This window comes from Lepidothrix coronata, unplaced genomic scaffold (assembly GCF_001604755.1).
Source record: "Lepidothrix coronata isolate B3197 unplaced genomic scaffold, Lepidothrix_coronata-1.0 Scaffold78, whole genome shotgun sequence".
NCBI lineage: Eukaryota > Metazoa > Chordata > Aves > Passeriformes > Pipridae > Lepidothrix > Lepidothrix coronata.
Window position 1 is genome coordinate 2,780,482 of NW_016690258.1, and position 23,781 is coordinate 2,804,262.

The 23,781-nt window shown below is 51.4% G+C and overlaps 1 protein-coding gene across 1 annotated transcript; it reads right to left on the minus strand.

Moving 5' to 3' along the window:
- Positions 1-1,914: 1,914 nt before the first annotated feature.
- DUSP7 (dual specificity phosphatase 7) lies at positions 1,915-10,099 on the minus strand. Its single transcript, XM_017819971.1, has 3 exons — positions 9,678-10,099; positions 6,927-7,355; positions 1,915-4,362 (listed from the first exon to the last, which is right to left on the minus strand). The coding sequence occupies exons 1-3, from the start codon at positions 10,087-10,089 to the stop codon at positions 4,055-4,057; spliced, it is 1,149 nt and encodes a 382-aa protein (XP_017675460.1). The 5' UTR covers positions 10,090-10,099; the 3' UTR covers positions 1,915-4,054.
- Positions 10,100-23,781: the final 13,682 nt, after the last annotated feature.

Sequence of the window (23,781 nt, forward strand, 5' to 3'; positions counted from 1 at the left end):
ATTACCTGGTTTTGTAGAGCAGAACACCACAGAGCATCTTACAAGCAGCTCATCTGGAATCAATGGGTTAACCGAGGAGCTTCTCCCTGCTGCGTGTGGGAAGCTGTATCTCCTTGCCAAATTCCACTGCTCTGAACATAACCAGCTTTCTCACTCAGCCCGTGCTCCTACGCTCAGCCATGCTCGTGCCTGCCTCTGCAAGAGAGTGTAGACAGACCCCATGTTCTCTTTTCCCTCTGTAACTATTTCTCCAGCATTGCCCCTCGCCTGGTGTCAGTTCTCTTCGCCTCACTAAATTACAGGACTTCAGGTCTCCAAGGAAACCCCTCTGAGCCAAGAAGCACGGGTGCAAGACATTTGTAAAACACTGATGCCTGAAGACCAGCCAGGCTGGCTGCTCCCTGCTGTTGAGGCCAGGAAGCTCAGAAAAGGCTGCTTTGGGTCTTGGAGGAAAGAGCACTTGCAGGTGGCAGGATGATTTTCAGACAAGTCATCTCCTTCCTTTGGCAATAGGGCTTTTGAGTGCAGCAGTGCTGGGACACTCAGGGTAGACTTGCATCTCTGAGGATCAGGTACCCCAGGGAGCTGCCAGAGGAGCAGCCTGGCAGCTGCCTGCACACCAGCTCTTCCTCCAAAGCCATGGCAAAACAGCAGCTGTGCTGTTCCAGCCAGCCACAACTCAGCTACCACACAAATGAGCTTACAGAGCTAATGCTAACTGCTAATATCCTACTCCACACCTTAGCAGAAAATCCTAAGAGGAAATTAGATGGAAGCAAATATAGCCATACACCTGACAAGCTATTCTGCACGCCAGTGCACAGCCTCCAGCATGGTTTCCTATCTTCCTCAAGAGGTATTCTACCACGTAATTACAAGGTAAAACCTAGAGGTCTTTTTTTCCCTGCATACCAGGTAGATTTTCATTTGTTTAGCCACAAACAGACCTCTAAATCAATAAATAGATTCCCCATCATGCAGTTAAGGAGTAAACAAACTCATGCACACACACACACACACACACACACACACACACACACACTCCCTGGGCTGATGCTTCAGCCTCTATCTCCCCTCTGCACTCACCAGCCTGAGCTCCTTCTGGAATTAAGCTACCTGGTCTTTGGTGCTCAGGCCCTAGGATTAGAAGAACAAGGTGACACATATACTCACTGTGAGGAACTGAACAACTGAATAGATAGCCATTTAATTTCTTGTCATTTAGGTTAAAACAAGCTGGGTTCCCCCCTACCCAGCTACAAGCAGAGTTGTGGGGAGCCACAGCTCCCTTAGCTGGGCTGCACTCAGAGCCACATTTCACCCTAAAACACCCTCATCAGCCACTCCAGATTTCCCACAAACTGCACCTGGGGAGCACAGGGGGACAGCACAGCCCATGTGCAACCCACACTGCACCCCCTTTCCCCCAAGGATGCAGGAGGGGGCTCCTGCTCTCCAAGAGACCCAGGATAAGTCATCAGGTGGCCGCCCACAAGGCCACAACTTCTTGCTTTCCTACCAAAACACGGTCTGCTAACACAACAGTTGTGGGCAAGGCTTTGCCATGCCTTTGTAGGCCACGCTTAAACGGCGAACAAAAGTGTCTTTAGTTTATCTATTTATTTTTGGCGCAGAGGAATGGCTGGGGTCAAAGCCAGTCCCATTCTCAAGCTGTTCTTTGTTCTCTGGTTTATCCAATACCCCCTTATCCTTCTCCTCGCCCTCCCACCTCCCCCTCTCCATTTTACCACAGGTCTTAAAAATTAAGCTGTGCATGAAACCAAACACCACACTTGAACACTGCCCAGCAAATGCTCTTCATGGTCACAGAAGAATACTAATTGACCATAAAAAACGGATAAGAGCAGCATGCCCTTATATGGGCAGAGGCTAGACAAGCATCTGACACAAACATCATTTTTAAAGAAAAAATAATATTTATTTGCAATATAAACAAAGTCCCAATATTGGATCAGTATATATAGGGTCACTAATTTTCCTTCATAACTCAGAAATCAGAACCATTCCTCACTAACAAGCTCTCATTTGTACTAATCAGAAAGATGCATCTTATTTTTTTCCTTTAAAGAAAGAAAGACCACTAACAGCACAGGAAGCCTTTACAAACCAGCTTAGCTGTAACGCAATACAGATGCACTGTCAAAAAATCCCTGAAAAAATAAATTCCTCCATGAGGTAAGATGCAATTAGGATATTCCCAATTTTCTCACTCACAACCGTACGCCCATTCTCCCTTCCAATGACCCACGATCCCAACATTGTGGCAAACAAAACCCAACAAACAAACAAAAAACAACCAGAAAACAAGAAACAGAAGCTCATTCCAACATTCTGGTAACATCTTGTAACAAAAAGAACAGTTTCAGGATGTGACAGCGTCAAACATTCCTCCAGATGGAGATTTTTTTAATTATTTTTTCCATTTTCTTGAAAAAAGTACAAAAAACTGGATATTTAGAAAAAATCCGTGGCTTTTTTTTTTTCTTTCAGTTATGTGAGAGTTAAAGTGGACAGGGAGGGGGGAGAAAGGAGGGACTACATTGCAGCCAATAAAGAAATCTCCAAATCCGTTCTGCCCTCCTCCCAGAAATTATTACCACTTCCTCCCCTCCCAGCTTGGTATAAGGAGTTTGCCAAACACTAGCCAGAAATACATACAAGTCTTCTCAGAATAGAAGGCACGGCATAAAAGTTATTCAAAAGAGGAAGAAGGAGGAAAAAAAAAAAAAAAATCAGAACCTCTGTCGAAAGCTCCAATCATCTCAGAATTTGCCAGTTAATATATATATTCATATATATATATATATATATATAAAAATTCTCTGTTACAATGCTCTCCTCCTCACTTGCACATCTCTTCGCGCCCCTCACACGCTCCGTGCGTGACGATTCAGTCCCGTCCCGCTACGCAATCCTGGCTCTGCTCCGGGCGCTCGCTGCGTTCCCCCTCCACCCCGCACACATGGGAAAGAATCGAGTGTGCACAAGAAACGCCAGCATCGCAACTACCTTCAGTGCTCGGGAAGCTGGGATGGTTTCGGGCCAGCTGGATGACGTTAAGTCAGTCAACAGGCAGCAGAGAATGAAGCTGGGCTCAGACATGCTTCTACCAACTCTGGAGGCTACAAGAGTTTTACCTCTGGCGATAGCAAACAGTGTTTTTTTGGCAGGGGTGGCATTAAAAAAAAAAAAAATAGGAAAAAAAAAAAAGAGAAAGCTTGCGGCTTAGTCACCTTGGCTGAATCAGTGCAGAGTTTGTGATTGTGAGTGCAGGAGTGGTGAAGGGGTTGCATTTAAGCCCAACTGGCCTTCACACATAACAAAGCTTCCTACTAGATGCTAACAACGACAGCAGCAGCATGTATCTCTCTCTGGAGTACCCAGTAATATGCCAGGACATACCAAGGCTTCACAAAGTGTGCAAAATGCATTTGGTCAATATAAACATTTGATTAAAAAAAAAAAAAAATAAATGATCAAACAAGAGACAGAATAAAATACTGGTTTTGCAACCTCGTCTGTACAAACAGTCAGGAACTTACATATTTAAAAAGAGTTTGAACCCAAAGCTCGAGTAAGATCTACCTTTTTTTTGTTTGCTTTTTTTAAAATCAAAAAAAGTAAACTTGGGTTTTAAAACAGTCTTGGCCCAACACCTTTTGTTCACGGTTTCCAAGTGCATAAATCTCCTTATTTTCCACAGCAAGCTAACCCCTGGTAGCTCTTCACACGTGTGCGTGTTCTGACAGTCCCAATGCACCCAGGAAAGCGGTTATTGCCGGTGACAGCTGCGTTCAAAATGCTGTAACATCGCCCGTATTAAATAACCCCCTGTAAAAACACTACCTCTTGGAACCACTTGGATCAGGATACTAGTGAACGGCATTAGCCTTCCTAAAGCAGCGATCAGGCACCTCTGCCCAGAGAAGCTACTCCTTCCAGAGCTGCCTGGCAAGACAGATATTTTCGTAAGAGTTGAAATGCTCAAGAGAAGCGATTCGATGCTCGAGTTCCCGACCAGGCAGTGTCCTCTTCATGTGGACTCCAGGGTGTTCAGCTGAAACAGGTTGTGGTTGGTGGGGGTGGTGAAGTAGAGCTGTTCACTGGGCGAGCGGTTGTCACAAGGGCTGTTGAGTCCCAGAGTCCTCTCAAAGTCCAGGAGTTGGCCCATGAAGTTAAAGTTTGGGGAAATGTTGGATTTTTTCCTTTTCACAAAGTCATAGGCATCGTTCAGGGACAAGTTGAGTTTTTGCATCAAGTAGGCGACAGTGACTGTTACAGATCGGCTGATGCCAGCGAGGCAGTGAACAAGGATCCCACACTTCTTGGAACGGGCCTCATCTGAAACAAGACAAGGGGAAGGGGGAGTCTATTATTCTGCACCAAAAACGCACGGCTTTGGAGCAGGGCCAGGTGGCAGCTGCGAGCTCCTAGGACCAGGACGACTGCCAGAACTGGATCCCCTGCTCCTACTGACACCATCTCATGTCCCTTTGACACCCACATCTCTTCCCACAGGGCTCCCAAGATATTCCCACTCGGGAATATCTATTGTTTAGCATGGCAAAGCTGCACATCCCCAACAAGGCCAAGCATCTCACATGCTTGAGAAGTATGAATCAAGTCTAGCAACACATCCCTCGCCTAGGGAGCATCGGTGTCCTCTATTCAGAGAGCTGGAGTAACCCACAGGAGGCAGATGGAGCTGGAGACAACAGCTCCAGGGAGATGCTGGTGGCTGGGCACAGCACACCCACCTCAACACCAACTAACTGGGGAAGGCTGTGCGCTCAATGCAAGGCTGCAGCCCAGCAGCACATGAGCTACTATTCTCTTCTGCTGTTCTTGTCCTCCTTCCACTAGAAAGTTACATGAATGTAGTTGATGCCAATTTAAGCAAGAGTCTGAAGTGCAGGAACTTCCCTTATTGTGAAATTGTTCTTTAGGATCGACAGAAATGCACTTCACTACAAACAAACGCTTGTGTTGGAGGAGACTCTCAGGATGAATGGTAGCGGGAAGCAGGAATGCAGGCTGGACCAAAAAATGGCGAGAGAACAGCGACGAAATTTCCCCTCCCTTGCCACCGACTGAAAAGCACACACACACTCATTGTCTCTCGCACAGCCGGAACAGCGTGATCCCTTTATGAATTGACATCTTAGTGCTGAAAGAGGGACACGCCACTGAGAGCACTGAATGCACGCAAGTAGCCAGCACTGCTTACTTCTGGGCAGCCCTATCTGAAGTCAGTCATTTCACTGAGAGCTTGGTGGGGATGGAGAAGGTGGCAGGAGAAAAAGGATCCTTGGGCGAAGCCGGAGGTAAGAGACACTCTGGCACCACAAGTGCAGGGAAGGGCAAGGAGGATGCAGGCAAAACAAAATCCAGACTCAAGCCACAACAGAATTTCTGCCCAGCCTCCAAAACCGGGCAAGAATTTCCAGGATGGTGGGCAGTCCCCCAGCAGTGTACCCAGCCCTCCTGACAGGCTCTGCTATTCAACATTTTTCCAGACATTTTTGCCTTTCATCTGACCTGCACAGCATTTCTTGGTGTTTGGGTTTAGAGTGAGGTAATCCTCCATTTCCTGTCATTAACTGGAAAGCACAAGCTCGGTGCGCACAGAGACAGGGACTGACTGGCGCAGAGGGATCCCAAATGCCACATGTCAGCAGGAACCCGGTACCTCACCCCTGACGTTTCACACCACGCTCAGCGCAGGAAGTGCGGAGGGGACATCAGACGGGTCCCTCTTGCCACACTGAAGCAGCTGCTTCTGACCACAGCTGTATTACTAGAGGTCAGAAGCTGGGGGCAAAGGAGAGCATGTGGGAACCGGGGCTTCCGAAGGCTGAAGAGCAGCCAAGGATCTACTACTGCTCTGCCCCATTTCAGGCCTTACGGCACAGCAAGCACAAGCACTGGGGTCTGAAACTAGGGCAAAAAAGCAGCACTGAAACGGGCTGCACAGGTTTCAGTCTGAAGGTAAAGGTCCTCCCTCTCCTTCATCTATATCAGTGCTTTCAATGAGATATGAATCCATGGGGCTTTTAAGAGTTAATGGGGGTATTACTACCTGTGCCATTCACCCCCCTAAAACAGAACTGATTAGACCAATGACCGTCAGGAGCAAACAGCACAGGTCAGGCTGGAAGTGTATCAGCCTGACACACACTTCCCAGAGAATGAGAAGCAATTTTCAAAGTCAAGACCAGCCTGAGAGAAGAGATCTGCCTCCCTGTACCACCCCCCTTCACCAGCCAAAGCTGTCTCGGGGGCTGTCTGCAGAGCAGCTTTTCTATCTGAGCTCTGCAGTACAATTATAATCACTAACTCATTGTGTTGACACTTACCTTAGGAGAAGTATCCATACAAGGAGTTAGTTATGCTAGGGTGACTTACAGCAGGATCCCAACTAGACTAGCAAATCCCCTTGGGAAAACACACACACACTTTTAACCACACTTGGGGCTAAGGAATCGCTGGCACCAGTCACATTAATGCAACTCCCATCAACACTCATTCCTCCAAGCAAAGCAGGCAAAGGAGCTCCCCAGTGCCTGGGTTCAGCCATTTCTCTCAAGTGGAAATCCCCATACAAGGGCAAGAGGCAGCGGGGCCGGTCCGACCACTTGCAGGTAACTCAGCTGAGGTGCTGCAAGAGGGCTGAATTTGGGAAGGGGAGGCCTCCCTGAACCCAGCCAGGGTGACACACACCAGAAGTGCCACCTTGGCAGCACGACACTCAGCTGCTAAGCTGCTACACTCAGCTGCTAAGCTGCTGCTGGTGCCGATGCCGTGCCCCGGAGAGGTGAGGCTGGGGATGAGCAACAGCCCTGGGAAGCGGCACACCACATTCCCAAGCGGTGAGTGTGAAAAGAGATGTTTTGCCAACTACCTACCAATGAAAGCAATGGCCTCGGGAAAGAACTGCGAGAGGTTCTGGCTCCAGTGATCCGAGATGGGGATCTGCTTGTACTTGAACTCCCCGTCATGCTCAAACATGTTTGGCAGGTTAGGAGTCACATTCAGGATGTATTTAATGCCGTATTTGCCCAGGACGTCCAAGTTGGTCGAATCTTTGGCACAGCCCAGGTACAGGTAAGGTAGGATCTGGACCGGAAAGGCAGGCTGATTGTTAGGGATGGGACTCCCATCTGACTCCGTGGCACTGCTGGGTTCCCTGTCGGATTCGCCATCCGAGCAGTCGGAACTTATCCGCAGCCCTCCCAAGCCAAGGACCGACGCTGGGGGAGAGTTGCTGGGCGAGGAGCTGTCGAGGTTCGTCTCGCAGTGCTCAGAATATTCAGTCTGAAACTTGTTAAAGCCACCTGGGAAGAGGGAAAGGAGAGAGGGAAGGGGAGAGACAGAGAGAAAAAGATGTTTTATTCTTCAGAATGGGAAATTCTTCTACCTGTACACATGTGCATGTTACTTTGAAAGTCTGCCAGCAAAAAGTTGGTATCCCTTCAACTTCACACCAAGAAAGGCATTCCCCTGCTCCCTCATCTTCCCTGGGCAAAGTGCTACTGAGCAAACGGGTCCCAAGAAACCAAAGAGTGTTTCTTACAGTTTGATATTGCTGGTGATAAACAGGGGCCAAATCTCAAACACGAAAGAAATAAACATCCAAAAATAAAATCAGTGTCAAGAGACAATCTCGCCTTGTTTAGTTTCTCAAAAATATGGGTCTGGGGCAGTTCAGGCAAGAGCTATTGTGCCACCTAGATAGGAAAGCACAAAAGTATCTGTGTCTGAAAAGATAAATCAAGAACAACCACCAAACCCCAATGAAAGAATACATCCTCACACAGAAAAAAAGACCCTAAAGTTTTGCCAAAGAGTGATCCTCACAGCTATTTTATCACAACAAACACGTTTTGTGACAGGGCAGCGTCACAGGTTTGTTCTGCACCCAAACCACATCAGGAGTGCAGAGGGATGGGACTCTACATATTTTCCCTTAAGTCCTTTTCTCTGGCTCCTCGGCTCAGCGGCTTGGGAAGGAAGGCAGAGGTAGGGAAGAAAAACCCCACCGATCTACCTCCTTTCCAGGCAATATTAAACCGGAGCTCAGCCATCGGGATCTGACACTGACAAATGGTCTAATTAGAAAAGGCTCCTGGAAACTTCGTTAGCGGGTTCGGCGGTTGTGGCGGGGTCACTGAGCAGGACAGACAGCTCCTGCCACATCCATTCATGAAAAAGGCTCGTCCTCGCCCTCTTCCTCCCCCCGCGCCGCCAGACAGCGCCGAGGAGCCATTTTGGAATTTTAATTGGAAACATTTCCCACCGAGGCTCCCGGAAAAAGGCAGAGAAAGGGGCTCAGCTCCTCCCCTGCCCATCAGGGAGAGCTTAGGAGTAACTTCAAAGCCGCTCCTTCCTGCCTAGGGATGAGGAACGACGGGGAGAGAAATAGGAATACAAAGCGAGGGATCAACGGAGCCCATCGGAAACCCCAAACCGGGACGGGATGATGGGATGGGAGACTCGCCCGCCAGCACGGGCAGGGATGGGAGGATCGAAGGGGGAACGGGATCAATCCCTGTGCTTGCCTCCTCTCCATGTTTTTAAAGGAGGCTTGTGTGGGCAGTGCAGGCCCATGAGCTGGTCCCCAAATACCTGCCTGTTCCACTGCCACCCCAGCCCGTTACCAGGGACTCCCCCGGCTCCCCAAAAAGGGTCTATCACGGAGCAGCAGTGTTTTTTAAAGAGCCGCAAGTGGCAACTTTCTTGACCACTCTCCCACACACACACACACACACACTCCTCCGCTCTCCTGTTATTTCTGCCTCAAACCCGCCACCCAGCGACCGGACTGGGAGCACTGGGAGGATGCGAGAAGGGTCCCAGCAGCCCAGCTGTGGGCTCTGCTCAGCTCGCTGAGATTTTTCAAAATCGCCAAAAAAAAAACCAAACCAAAAAAAAAAAAAACACAAACCAAAAAAACCCCACAAGCACAAAGTCCCCAAACCACCGCCAGTCCTCAGGAAGGGGCATGTGCGGGGTGCGGGGCTCGGCTCCCCCGCAGCGCAGCTCCGCGCTCCCCATCGCCCTGCCCCGGGGGAGCAGCCGGGCTGCCCCTTCCCAAACCCGCCGGCGCTGCCTAGGAAAGGGGAAGGAAAACCCAAGCGCTGGCTTTTCGGAGATGGGGGAGAGGTAAAATAACATGAGAGGGCTCTCCTGCCCCCCCGCAAATCCGGCCATCCCTTCCGGAGGAGAGCCCCCGAAAGGCTCTCTCGGGGGAGCGCAGGCGAGGGGCTCCCCGGCGCTGCCCGGCCGGGGTCGGCTTGGGACGGGGCAGCGCCGGAGGGGCCGTCCCGGCGGCGGGGCTGGGGGGTTTCTCCCGCCGCTGCCGGGGAGGCGACGCAGGAAGAAACGGGGCGCTCCCGACTGCTTCCAGCCTGCGACCATTTTGTGCGGGGGATTAAAGAGGGATGCATAGGAGGGGGGGGGGGGGGAAATACATACAGAAAAATAAAAATAAATCAGGCAGAGGGGGTGAGGGGAGGAAGCAAAACAATCCAGCCACCTCCGGCCGGCTAGGGGATGGGCGCCGGGGATACAGCGGCCGGCCAGGGGCTGCGGAGCGGGACGCGGACAAGGGCTGCGGGAGCGGGACGCGGCGGGAGGAAGGGTGGGGGGCACCTCACCTTTCAGGTAATAGGCTTTGCAGCCGTCATCGCGCAGCTTCTGGAGCAAGAGCCCCAGGACGGAGGTGGCGGCGCCGCTGTCCTGCCAGTCGGCGGTGGCCTCGTCGTAGAGCAGCACGGTGTCGGCCTTGCAGCGCTTGACGAAGCGCTCCTTGTCCTCGTGGTTGGGGATGATGGAGCGGATGGGCAGGTTGCCCTTCTTGAGGCGGCGCAGCATGAGCCCGGGGATGGCCAGGTTGATGGCCGTCTCGATGTGCGAGCTCTCGAAGAGCTCGTGGGGGCGGCAGTCGAGCAGCAGCAGCGAGCGGCCGCCGCCCGACTCCAGCTCCTCCTGCAGCCACTCCGCGCTCTTGCACGGCATCGCCGCAGCCATGGGCGCCCGCGGGGAGCTCCCCCAGACCTGCGTTTTCATGGGGCTCGGCAGCGGCGGCCGCCAAGCGCCCGGCCCCACCGGCCACCCACGCGGCGTCCGGACGCGGCCCCCGCTCCCGCCGGTCGGTCCTTGCGCTGCGCCGGACGCGGCTCCGCTCGGCACGGCCGTGGGGTGCGCGCTGCTGCGGCCCGGAGCGCGGCGGCCCCCGCTCTGCCCTACGCGCTGCGCCCCATCCCGGCGGCCTCAATTAAAGCGGGGCTTCGCCGGCGGCTCGGCGTGTCATGCCTCGGGAGGCGGGGCGGCGGCGGGGCCGGGCGGCTCAGCCCCGCCCGCAGCGGCCGGAGCGGCGCGGGCGGCACCGCGCACACGCACGGGGCGGGGCGGCCCCGCCCCCGCCCGCGCGGCCCCGCCCCCGCCGCGCCCCCAGAGCCAATGAGTCGCGGCCTTGGGCAGCGGGGCAGCCATATTTGGGCATGGGCGTGGCCACACGCGGGCAGGGCGGGGCGGCGGCGGGGGCAGAGCGCGGGAAGGGGGCGGCGGTGCCGCCGACGGGCTCCGCGTCCCGCCGGGGCTGCCCCTGCTCACCTCCGCTGGATCGCGGGCTGGAGTTTCATAAAAACTTCGGGGAGTGAGGTGATCCGGTCCACGGGCCAGCGGGCGCGGAGGCCCTCCTGGGTTTTGAGTGGGTCGTGCCGAGCCCTGCCTCGGTCTCTGACAGCGGCGCACAGTTCCAAAATAAAACCCACTGGGACTCATTAAGCTTCCGCATTCCCTTTCGTTCTCAGGATGAGCTTCAAAACAAATAATTTTATCCGAAAATATATTATTTTATCTGTTCATCCCTGTTTATTTTTAGAGTATCTTCCCTGCTGGTATCCACTGCTATAAATACAAACGTTTTGTGCTGCAAGACTGAAATTTCAGGACAGGAATGTAACTGGAGGCATCCTTTGGTTTCCTTCCATCTTTTTACGTGCCTTTTCGTGTGAATCAGTCCTCTGGTACCAGAAGTTTTCTGTGCCCCACACAAACTGTTCCTGTTACAAAATAGATTTGATCTTTCTCTTTTTAATGAGCAGGATGACATTAAAAACGTGGTTCTGTATGAGCCACTTCTACTGCAGTCTATTTTCACCATGCAGACAGTCAAACACTGGTGGGTTGCTCAGAGAGGTTGTGCAATCTCCATCCATCCGAGTTCCAGCTCGGCACATCCCCAAGTAACCTGGTCTGACCTCAGGGCTGACCCAGCTTTCAGCAGGAGGTTTGACTGGAGCCCTCCTGTGGTCCCTTGTCGCCTGGGTTATCCTACAATCCCTTGCTTTCCAAACTCCCGTGGGCATGAATGGGAGGGGGAACAGTTCCTTCTCCCTGGTCTGGGACAGATGAGCCGTTCCTTTTTTCCCCCCGAAATTTTCATGTCTTTAGCGACTTACTGTAAACTTTCTTAGCCAACACTGTTACAGAGGGAAGAGTCAGAGTCTGTCTTACCAGCAGATTCTCAGGCTCAGCGACCTGACTAGGTCTCAACAGGGTTTTTTCTCAGTTGGCTGAATGTCAAGATCTGGGCTGTAAGTTGTGTAACAGGAGAGATATTGCTCTTAAAACACTCCCCCTCACACAAACAAACATGTGCACACACACAGAATCTTAGTTGTAGTATCGTTTAAAACGGTGCTGTCCAAATGACATTGTCTCAAGGCAAAATTTCAAATTGAATTGTATTTGAAGATGCTTTTTATCCGGTCAAAATCTGCTCTTCTTAAAGCCAAGATCTACAACTGAAACCATTACTGTCTCCTCAGTGGTCTGTTATATACCCTCAAGACATCAAATATCCCAAGAAGGCTGTATTCCCGTGCCTTTAGCACAAAGGCAGCACTCAGCTGCGCTGGGGTCCCTGCCTCCTTTTAGTCTAATCCCTAAATCTGGATTCTAGTGAAAATACCGACTCAAGACGGCACTTGAGCACATGCTTAACTTTGAGCACAACGAGCATCTCATTGCAAAACACTCTGTGATTTCAGGGGGGCCACGCTCTGAACCGCTCGTGGATTTCATTGGCATCAGCAAAATAAACGCCTTGTTCTACATCGCCTTTTTTGTGTGACTCAAGTGTGCCCGAGAAAGCGGAACAGCAGAAGCTGTCCACTTCCCCTTGCCCGGTTTATTTTTACCACTGGTTGCTGTGGGAAGCTATTGTGATTCAGTGTGGCAGTAGGAAGTTCCTAACGCTGCTCTTGCAGCAGAGGATGTTGAGGTTCTTATGCAAGCCACAGGCACAGTGAAAATAGCTGACCTTTCAGAATGTTTATCAAAGCACCTTCAATTCACAAGGGGAACAGCAGCGGGTTGTGCAAAGAACTTAAATCTGGGTCTAAAGTCTTTGTTGTGCTGAAAACAGCCCAGAAATCTTACGGGGACTCGTTTTTGGTGGTGCGAGGGAGGCAGGTGTAACCGCCGGCGTGCGGTCCTGTGAAACCAGAGGAGAAACGTTTCACCTCCACTCTGCGGTCGCATCAGCAACCACACAAGTTTCGGGACAGGCTCCAGGCACATCACCTGCAGAGGCAAGACCAGATTTCGCCCTGACGAGGGCGAAAGTAAAAACCGTCACTTAACGCCTGTGTGACATCTTCTGCCTCCCCAGCCAGGAGCTGAGGGACACAGGAAGAGCTTCCCCTCGCCTCTCCCTTCTCCGGGCCCTCAGGGGTAGGGGTCATGCTGGTGGGTCCCCCCTGCAAGCCCGCATCAGGCACGGGCAGGGCGGGCAGCGCGGCGGGCGGCGGGCACGGGCAGCGGTCGGTGCCAGCCCGTCGCCGTGCTGCCCTCTGGAGTCAGCCGCTCCAAAGTGCGCCTCAGCCAAAGCCAAAGGGACCGTCCTGCCAGGCTCTGCATCCCTCCAGGGGCTGACATCCAGCGGGGGTGTTCTCCCATCACAGAAGAGATCTCTCCTCTACAGAGAGTCCTGGGCATTCCCTCGAATCCCCTCCCAAGAAGAAGGGACCTCAACCCCGCGAGGTTTCCCAAAACATAGCACGCAGGCTGGGGTCAGGTGCATCAGCACCACCTTCAGCCCAGCTGGGCTGGCAAGGCCTCAGGGATCTTGGTGGTGTTTGTCTCACCTTGTAGGAGGCTTTGCTGACAGGCAGAAGATCAGCACATGTCCAGAAATGAATGGGCAGCTTTCTGCTCAGCTCCAAAGAGTCCCAAGTGCTCATGACAAGGACAGCCCAAAGCAATAACCCCTCTACACATGGCTGCATAGAATCATAGTATATCCTGAGCTGGAAGGGACCCACAAGGATCATCATGTTCAACTCCTAGTCCTCCACAGGAGCACCCCAAGAATCCCACCATGAGCCTGAGAGCACTGGTCAAATGCTTTTTGAGCTCTGGCAGGCTTGGTGCCATGACCACTTCTCTGGGGAGCCTGGGGATGCCATCGTCTCTGTTCTGTGCCACCACAACTGGCCCTGAGTTTCTAATGTGGGTTGTGTGCATCTTTCTGGTTGCTTTTCTGCTGTGGAAAGATTCTCTCCTCCAACAGACTTTCTACTTGATGCCCAGCACAGTGACCAGGCAACTTCCCTATGCCCACAGCCACATTTTGCTGGCTTGGCTTCACACTGCTTTTGTCTTCATCTGTCCCCATCTCCCGTGATGCCAACACAGGTGCCATCTCAGATTCCCTGTTTCCATCACCACCACCTCTCCTTTCCCAGGTTCTCTGACTGCAGAGCCCACAGGCCGTGTTTTGATGTTCTAGAAACAAAGACCATGAGTCATGGCAGAACACAAGGGAAGTGCATCGTTAGCAGATGTCTGCCCAAAGCCAGGCCCTGACACCCCCTGCGGTGGCATCGCTCCCAAGGATGTGACAGACGCTACTTTGAGCCAAGGGAGGAGCCAAAATATGAGTAAAGGGCAGAAGGTGTCACACCCCAAGGGGGGACACACTCCCCAGTGGGGTACCTACGGCTTAGGTGAAGGCTGGGGTTCCCAAGGATTTGAAGAGTAAAGCTAATTAGAAGCTGGTCAGAAGTTAACACATATCTTCTTCTTAAAAATGAACCTCTGGAAAGCTTTTGTTTCTTTTTAACATGCACTTTCTCCACAACATTGCACCCCAAAAGGATTTTCCTTCCAGTCTCAGCTGTGAAAGCAGCCTCTCCCCCAACAACTCTGGGCTGTAGCAGCTAAATCTTCCCAGGACTTACCTTCTCACTGCTCACTCAGCTGTTTGCTATATCTAATAAGAGGTATCAGGTATGATTTGTGGCCCAGATATCAATCCATAAAGCTACTAAGCTCCTTCTAACAGGAGTCTTCACCCGTCTCAGATGCCTGTGGCCAAATATCAATCAGTACTAAGAGAGGAAGCTCCTTCCTGGAAGTTTAATGTTGGACTAGCAGCTCAAAGCAGTGTTGTGTGAGCAGAATTTCAGCTGGCAATTTGCTCAGGTAGCGTGGGCTGCCAGGGCAGGGCAGCTTCTCCTTCACTCTGTGACGTTGAGTGAAATCACAATTTTCTGTACTGCACTCTTCCCATCTGCAGAATGGGGCTGGCACCTCCCATCACCTTTGCAAGCATTTGGGTGCTAGGGAAACAGGCAGGTGGGCTGGAGTGATGTTAACATCCTCTTGCAGTGCTGAATTTCTAGGACTGAAGCACATTTTTCTATCTTAAAAAAAAAAAAAGACTTTTTGTTTAACTTCAGTTTTTCTTCCTAATTACTGAATTGAAGTAGGAGTTATTTTGTCAGGAGAGGGCACTTGTTGATGGTTTACCCCATGTTTCATTAATGCATGTAAGAGGTTAACTCCTGGTAGAGAACAGATGCATGGTTTTAACAGTGGAAAAAAAAAAAGCCCCAATTTTACTTTCTACTCCTGCACTAATTTGTGACTATTTTTATCAATGTTAACACTGAGCCAGGGTAAAAATACTCCCTAGAAAGTTTAGAATTTACATTTGCCTTCATATATATTCAGCAGAAATCCAGCTCCCCAGCCTCCGCACTGCCTAATCCGGACTCATTAACTTCACCCACCCCCGGGAAAAGTGTCAGATGACTTTGGCCTGGCGAAGCCCTTCACCCACAAACGCTCAGCAGGAGGGTCCAGGTCTCCTGTCTGTGGCAACCCAGCCCTGTGGAGCACCAGCTCTGACACTGCAGGCATCCAACTCAGCCATGGGAACAGATTCACCCTTTCCAACGCAGCCCCACTTCAGGGAAAAGTCTCCATCGGGCTCCATCCTGTGAGACTGCTGAGCCCTGGCAAAGACCTTCTGCCCTGTTGCCCCAGTACAGCAGATGGATGAAGGCTGGGCAAGAACCCCCACAAGGAGAAACCTTCATGGAGCATCTTGTGAAGCACAAGGCAGCCACAAGCGCATGGAACCGGCATCTCCAGGTCCTGGGGTGCTGCCGCTTTTTCTCTATTAAATGGACAACATTTGCCAGTCTGAGATGCACTTTTGCTGCACAGCTGGAGCCTTTCAAGTCAATGTGTCACTGAATTCTGCTCCAAAGAGAGCTAAGTTGTTCTCTGGCATGTTCCTGCAGAAGAAGCAAACCAACCCCTCCTGTGCAAAAGCCAGAGGGCACGTGCAGTGCCTGGGCAGCCAGGGGCTGTTGTCATCTCATAGTGGTCACAGCAACTCAGAGGGGCTGAGGCTGGAGGTCCCTCTGAGGAGTGTCCAGTCCAGCCCGTGTCTCACAGCAGTGCCTGTTAGAGCAGGTACCTCATCCCAGTTGGGTATCCCAGTATCTCCAAATAATGGACACCCCACAGCTTCTCTGGGCAACCTGATGCAGTATTTGACCACCCTCACAGAGAAAAAGTGAACTGTCATTTCCCACGCTTCAATTTGTTCCCATTGCCTTCCCTGGGCACACAAGAAAAGTCTGGCTCCATCTTCAGGGTTTGAGGAAACCCCTGAATTTTTACAGAAAGGGCTGTGCTTCCACCTTCATGCAAAAAAATCCAATCTGTAAAGCCAAAAGTGATTTTTCTGGGTAATATTGGCCCAGCTTTTCTCACAATGCTTTGTAAGGAACAGCTGGTTACATGAAAACTCATGAGGTCTCCATGCTTTCTACGAAACCCAGAAAGGGGGCTCTTGTTTCAGCAGAAGCCAAGAGCCTCCAAGGGCTCTGACATCAAGGGAGGGCAGCTCCAATCTAATTAAACTGGGAAAATATCCTTGAGCAACAACCACTTCCATTCCCTGCCTCTGCTTCCTGGGCTCCAGGTTCTTTCCAGAGGAAGAACTCTGGAGAATATTTAAGATTATTTATCCTTTTAGCAATGAGGTTTAAATGAGCAGGTCTGGAAGCCATGTGTCACCAGCCTTACAAAATCCTCCCCTGCAGAGGACCAGAGGAGTTGGCAGCTCTGATGCTCCCTTTGGCATTGGACCCTCCAGAGTCTGTCACTGCAATGATGGAGCAGGACAGGATATTTGTGTGACTTAAAAACCAATAACATCTCCTCTCAAGTCCGTCTCAGGCATGTACTGGATGCAGACTGCACAGCATGGAGTTGAATACATACCTACATACCTTATTTATAATCATTCCTGCTTCTGTAGGCCAAAAAAGCCCTTCCTTCTCAGAAAAGAGCCAGGCAAGAGCAGGATGGCCCAAGACATGGAGAGCAGGCCCTGTTGGTGCTCTCTGGGCTCTGTAGATTGAGGATCCTCGCCCGCCCTCCCCCTGCACACGTCAGTTCCTCAGCAGCTTCTCCCAGGCGGCCAGGCTGTTTTTCAAGAAGCAATTTCCTGCAGAGAAATATTATTTTTTTTTCAAGGAGCCTAAGTGGGGAGCTTCCTGGTGCAGGCTTTTCACAGGAAACCATTGTGAAAGCAGCTTCGCCACCCACCAGGAAGGGCTGTCAAGGAGCAGGGAGGATGCAGGCTGCACCCAGCTCTGTGTCCCCAACCCAGCTTCTCCCCTACGTGCCTGGGGGATGAGCTTTGTGTCCCTTGCCCATCTCTACCTGCTGGGATGGTGGCTTGGGGCAGGGGAAGCAGCTGGATGATGAAGACCTGGGCTGGGTGCAGGGAGTGCAGAGTCTCTCAGGAAAGGTGCTGCTTGGCCTCTCCAGCACCCAGCCTGTCCCTGGTGGGAGAAGGTTAAAGAAGATGAGAGGAGACATGACGACTTTACCAGGCTTTGGCTCCCTCTTCACTGTGTTGCTGGGTCTGATTTCAAGCAGGGCCAATACAGGTTTCTCCCCACATGGAGCTGGGTGATCACTGCTCCTCAGCCTGGTTCTGGAAGGCACCTGGGTTTCTGGGTGCTCCTCTGAAATGCAAACCCTACCAGGCCTTCTCCCCGCCACTGAAGGGGTGAGGCATCCCAGCTCAGCCCCACTGTGGTGGAGCCAGGGCAGTCCCAGTGGCTTTGGCAGCACTGCCTGGGATTTACCCCATGGCAGATCAGAGGCAGCCTCAGCACCGTGGCAGTGCCCCACATCCCTGGCTATCAGCGAAACTCCAAAGTGCACCAGTTAAACCCGCAGCCAACACAGGTCCTGGGGCAGCAGGTTGCACTGTGCTGCTGCTTCTCACTATGGGCAGATTTAAAGTCAAATATTGCTTGTATCCTTTTATTCCAGTGAGCAGGGCAGGTCTCCCAGCCCGTGTATGTCCCCCCAAAACGTTGCTTTTCATTCATGTAGTTCTTCTGGTTTGGGTGTATTTGATGGCTAGGAATGGACAGGCTCCTGCCCCACTTTGAGGTCTCACCACCTGTGCTGTGGCAGCACTGTTCTTTCATGGAGAAGTTCTCCTGGTCATCTGCGAAGATGCTCCAGTTCGTGAGGTTTTTTTCCTTGCACTAAATCCTCTGGTTTTGCAACCCCTCACTGCAATTAAAATAAAACTGAACAAAACCCAAGAAACCATTTCCGTGAAGCGTTTCGGGAGCAACGGGTTGGTTCCTCTTTCAGAGCACTGGAAAACAACTTCTGATTTCCTCCCAGTGTTAGTAATGTTCAGCTGAACCCCACTCTTTTCCCCAAAAAAGTATAGTTTCCAGGAAACAGGGCTTTATTTTGAACACAAAGCATCTCTTGGGTCAATCTCTTTTTGATTTGCCTTTTTTTGTTTGTTTGTTTAATGTATTTAACAACGTTACAATTTTCTGTGAACTCATTCAGCAATCCCTGCTGATCACTGGCCCAGACAGTTTGACACTCTTGGATACACTCACAACTCTTGGATACACATATATGACCTGCTAGAACATGACCCAGTACAGAGGGAACTGAACCAGGTCTCACACAAGGGTCTGGTGCCTTCCCAACCCACCACTGGCTTAATGATGTGACACTGGGCAGATCCCTCCCCTCTGTCTGTGTCCTGCTTCCCAGTCCTTAAAATAGGGTTAAAGTTCCTTCATGCAACACTTTGCTGGACCTAAGAGGTGGCAAGAAATATCTGAAACACTCACGGGTGCCAGTCCTGTTTCCACCAGTGGCAGCAGTTCTTGGTCACAAAGGATGAATCAAAACCTTCTTCCTTCTTCTCCCTTGCCCTGCTGGCAACACTCTTCCTAATCCAGGCCATGACGTTGCTGGCTTTGAGAATGCACCTCTGGCTCATGGTCAGCTTGTTGTCCACCAGGACCCCTCAGGTCTTTACCTGCAAAGTTCTTTTCCAGCTGGTTGGCCCCCAGTGTGTACTGATGAGTGGGGTTATTCCTCCCCAGTGGCAGGAGTTCATGCTTCCCCTTGTTGCACTTCACGAAGCTCCTCTTTGCCCATCAGAGTCCCTCTTCATGGCAGCACAACTCTAAAAAAAAAAAAAGCACAAAGCCAGGGGAGCAGGGAGAGCTCAGGGCATTTAATAGCTCAAGTGGTGGAGCCTGGAGAAAAGGATGGGCTCAGAGATATATGTTGCTTTCCTTCTGACCACTGCCCACAGCAGAGGGGGGACACTGTCCTGGCTACACACAGGGCACAAGGAAAGGGGGATCCTGCAGCAGCTTGTGCCATCTCAGCCCCTGTGTGCATTGTGCCTGCATGTCACCGTTCATTCACTCAGGATTTGACAAGCAAGGAAGCAGCGACCAGAGAAAGAGGTGACCAGGCAACTTTTAAGCAAAGACATCCTGGGGAATGAGTCACCGGCTTTGCGTAAGAAGCCAGACTCCTCTCTGGAGGGAGAAGGGCAGGCGGGGCAGCAGGCAAGAGGAATGTTCCAGGGAGATGCCTGAAGCATGATTAAAAGGCAACTTGGACCTTGCATTAGGAGACCCACCTGTGGTGGCAGCAGAGGTGGGAGATCAGAGCCAAGCCAGCCCCAGCCCCACAGATCAGCTGCCCAGTGGTGGGAACACAGCTCCTCAGAGCAGGCTGCTCCCAGGAGTGGGAGAAATCCCAGCATCCACCTAACCCAGGCTTTTCTCAGGAAGGCTTGGGTCTGGTGGTGACATTTCTCATGGAGAAGATTATTTCCTTGAAAACCTGGGCTATCCAGGTCAGGTAAAAGTTATTAGCACAGTGGCACCAGACACACTGAGCCAGTTGAGTCAGAAGGTATTTTCCAACAGCATGTAGGGTAATTTCTGAGGACCAGAGTGTTTCATCACCATGTTTTCCTGGTGACAACTTCAGCTGTTTTGCTTTTCAGAATCAGAATTTTGTTTACTGTTTTAGCTTATTTCCTCATGGAAAGCCTTTCATTTACTCCCCAGCATTACCTGCAGCTTTTCATCCCAGCAGGTGAAGGAGGTGGAAGAGGAACAGCTCTTCAGCAGTGGGACCAGCGTGCCAGAAATGGTACTTTTTTTTTAAGCTGTTCATAAAGATAACAAGAGATGAAAAGGTTGTGTCGGGAGAGAGATCTTCTCTAGTTGGAAAACATGAAATACAAGAGCAATTCTGTCTCTTCTGCTGGGGCCCTGGCATTTCTGATGTTATCTCTCCCAGAGTTTGCCCTATGGAGCAGATGCCCCTGAAGGGAGGCCAAGGTGGACGGGTGGATGGGAGAGAATCTGCCAAGGGACTCACACCCATCCTAGAGGGGCTGCAGGGCCTCAAAGAGAGAAGAAAATCTGGCTGGAGAAAAAGAATCTGAGAGTCCAGACTTGTCGGGTGAAAGGTGTTGGAAAATGCAAATTATTAATTTAAAGAACTGGGCCAGGAACCAGGGGTGCCAGGCTGAGCTGTTATCTGCTGCATCAGCTGCAAGCCTGGCTCGGGATTTCAAAATAAAATTAGACTTGCAGTATATGTCTTTAAATATTTAAATTACTTTCAGTAATTCATATGGTGACATTTAAACAAAGTACACCAAGCAAACGGCTCCCAGTGCTAAAAGGAAATGTTTGCAGGTAATAATATTTAATTTAAGAGGGAACGGCTGATATCAATGCAGAATCTTAATGCTGAATTCAACCTACATTCCTCTCTGAACCAAGCAGGGAAGAATAAATCCCCAGGCCCTCGAATGGTTAAGCATGCAGAGTGATGTTATTAAAGTGCTGGTCCCAGGCACCCCAATGAGCTGTGAATTACGTGGGTGCCCAGATATTTGCAGGATCGGGGCCTCTGTGCTTCGTGGGCTCCCAAGAGTGGGGACAGGCAGCTCCACAGTGGGAAGTGAGGACTGCAGGGGCTTGGCAATGCCAGCCCCTCCTGCCCCACTCACCTGCCCTCCCACATCCTTCTTGGGTCCTTTGCCATGAGTCTGTTATAGTAAGCAAAGGGAAAATCCATCCTGGGTGCAAACAAGCAGAACTCAATGAAGTCAGCTCACACACAGCCCGCTCTGCCGTGGTGCTGCCGGCCAATTTGGAGAGCTCAGCCGGGTCTGTTACATCAGTCACACTGGATTTCATAACATTAGACATTTCAATGAGGGTGACTCATTCTCTCTTGAAGTGTATTGTATGTATGAGCAAAGATGATTAACTTTTGCTGAATGGTATGATTTCTGGGATGGGAACTGCTATTAATTAGGAGCGGATCTCAGATGTTCACAAACCCTGTTTTCATGGCCTACTTTGTATATTTTTCTCCATTCTACTTGTTTTTTTAGCTCAGGATAAATATTAAAGTGCTCTTCCCTGATATCTGTAGCTAAAGCAGCCAGATGTCCAGCAAAGGCATCTGACTTTCATAGTCAGGCACAGCCCAGGGCTCAGTTCCTGTGGCCAAGCTTCAGCTTCTTGCCCCAAAAAGCTCAGTTTTCACATTAAATGCAAACAAAACAAAATAAAAGGGAGCTTCCAGCCAGCACAAGTGCAACAGATAAAGTACCACGGGAGGTAAAACAAGCACAAATGGCTCAGAATGCAAAATACAAAGAATTACCCTTCCTTATCCTCCCCTGAAATTTCCTTTATTAAAGGAAACTTGAGGGCTTATTCTGAGCTCACGCTTCTGGCTGTTGAGCTTTGGGGGTTGGCAACACTGAGGATCCTTGGCATAAAGAGTCTCCAAGGTTCAGGGAGAAAGATACCCCTTCAGCTGTACTGGCTGCAAAGCTGGACAACTCACCAGTGTGAAGGTCAGGATGCTCAGCAGCTTCAACAGCATCTGCAGCACCTGGCACCGTGGTCCTGCAGGAAGTGCCTGGAGGCATCAATACCAGCTTGGAAAAGCCAGAGGAGGCAGGCCTGGGATGGGATGGGATGGAGTCGTCCTTCCCCACCCCAGGCACTGCCAGGGGGATGCTGAGGAGCAGCCAGGCTGAAACTGGGGACCTGGCAGGCCAGTGTGGCCTGGGCTGTTTGGTGGCATCTTGCCACCACCTCATGACTGCCGGCATCTCCATTGGGACGACAGGGTCCCCTCCCAGCTCCAGCCTGTGAGCTCCCTCTTGCTCAGTCCCATGGCACCTGCAGTGAGTGACACAACATTCCACAGAGCCAAACACACTCCACTCTGCTCTGGCTCCATTGCTGTGGGCAGCAAAACAGCCCTGGCAATAGACAAACTGTGGTCAATCCCTCTGCCTTGCCAGCAAAGAGCTGGGGGAACGTTTCTTGTCCTTGGTTCCTGGTGAGACACCGCCGTGAGAGTCCACTGTGACTTCCACAAAGAGAAAGGAAGGGTCAGGGCTCAGCCTGGCACTCTGCCAGCAAGGATGAGGTTCACCTGCCTTGCCCAGCACCCCATCACCATGCACCCCCTCCAGCACTCACGGCCAGTCCTCAAATGTCAGACAGGGACTGTGGGCAGCAGTTACGCAAGCAAAGGTCACTGAATCCGTGCTTTTCCCTTCCATCAGCTGAGGCTGCTCAAAGCTCCTGGGCACGGGCTGGAGATCTGGTCCAGCTCCATGACAGGCAGTGGTGATGAGCGTGAGCAAACCCGAGAGAAGCAAGCCTTAATTGTAATTGCTTTTAGTTAATCGAGATGAGATGATTTCTTTGGATCAAAACTGAGATGAGAGGGCTGGGTATTTCAGCACAAATGGGGGTTGAGCAGTGAAACTGCCCGGGTGGGTGTCCAGCCCTAACCTGGAGGGGGGTTGGAAACTTGTGGGGTAGTGACTTGCTCTCCTCTCCTCCTCCCACTTGTCACCGGGCAGTGGACAGAGACAGCTCCTCTTCCCCAGCAGCTCAGTGTGACCTGCTCTGGTTCAGGCACTGCAACCAGGCTGGTGGCAGCAGACCTGGAAGCACCTGCTGCCCAAGCTTCCCCATAACCACCACAGCTCCCAGGCTTGCTCTCAAGAATCTGGGAGCATTAGGAGGCTTCTCCTTTCAGACTCAATGGTGAGGAATATGCATTCAAAACAGAGATAGGGCTAGTTTCTCTCGAGCCTGTGGGAGGACATCTCTTCTCCTGCACACCAGTCCAACTGTGAGTATCTTTGAGATAAAGTGGTATCTCAAAGGGGCAGGAAAACCCCACAATTTGCCTAAATTTTGCACTTATGAAATGCCACTGGCAGATGAAAGCATGGATGTATGATTCAGGCACAAGTCTGGGATGTGTGAGCCACTGCCAAAACTCCAGGCGTGCAAAGAAGGCTGAGCCACGCAACACCAAGGGTTTCCTTGGAGACTGACGCAGAAGGGGCTTCTCCTCCAGAGGTTCTTTCTCCCTGCCTTACCAGGCAAAGAAACACCCTAAATGCCATCTCATCCAAGAGAGCCAGTAAGGCTCCACTATGCCACTGGAGGAAGGGGCAGTGCTGGGAGCCTGGAGGGGGGTTTTCCTCACCTCCAGCTTAGTTTTCCTGTTGCACAGCTCACTCAAGCTTCTAAAAATGTTTGCTGGAGCAACTGTCTCTAAGGCAATTTCCATAACAATGGGTGCAGAAGAACGATCCATGCTGCTGGCTGACTTGCTGCTCGCAGGCTCCCCGAGGAACTGGAGCACTGCTATTCCAGCGGTGAGATGCCCCTGAGAATGAGAGGAAAAGAGTATTTAACTGAATTGCTCCCAACAGCTGCTGGAAAGCTCCGCAGGGGCCCTGCTGTCCCTCACCCAGATGAGGGGGCACGGGCAGGGCTCCCCCAGCCTGGCCCTGGGGCGCTGCCAGACCTTGGGAGCCTGCGGGCAGAAAAACCACCCACAGCAAAGGTACAAAACCACAGAAAGTGCTTCCACACCTTCACCACTGCCCAGTAAACATGCACCAGTGCAGGCAGTCAGCAGAGGGGAAGGACCAGTGCCAGAGGCAGCAGCTGCAACTCTAACAATCAGCCAAGGCTCCTGCTTCATTTGAGGCCTTGGTCCTTGAAAGGCCGTGAGTTACTCAAA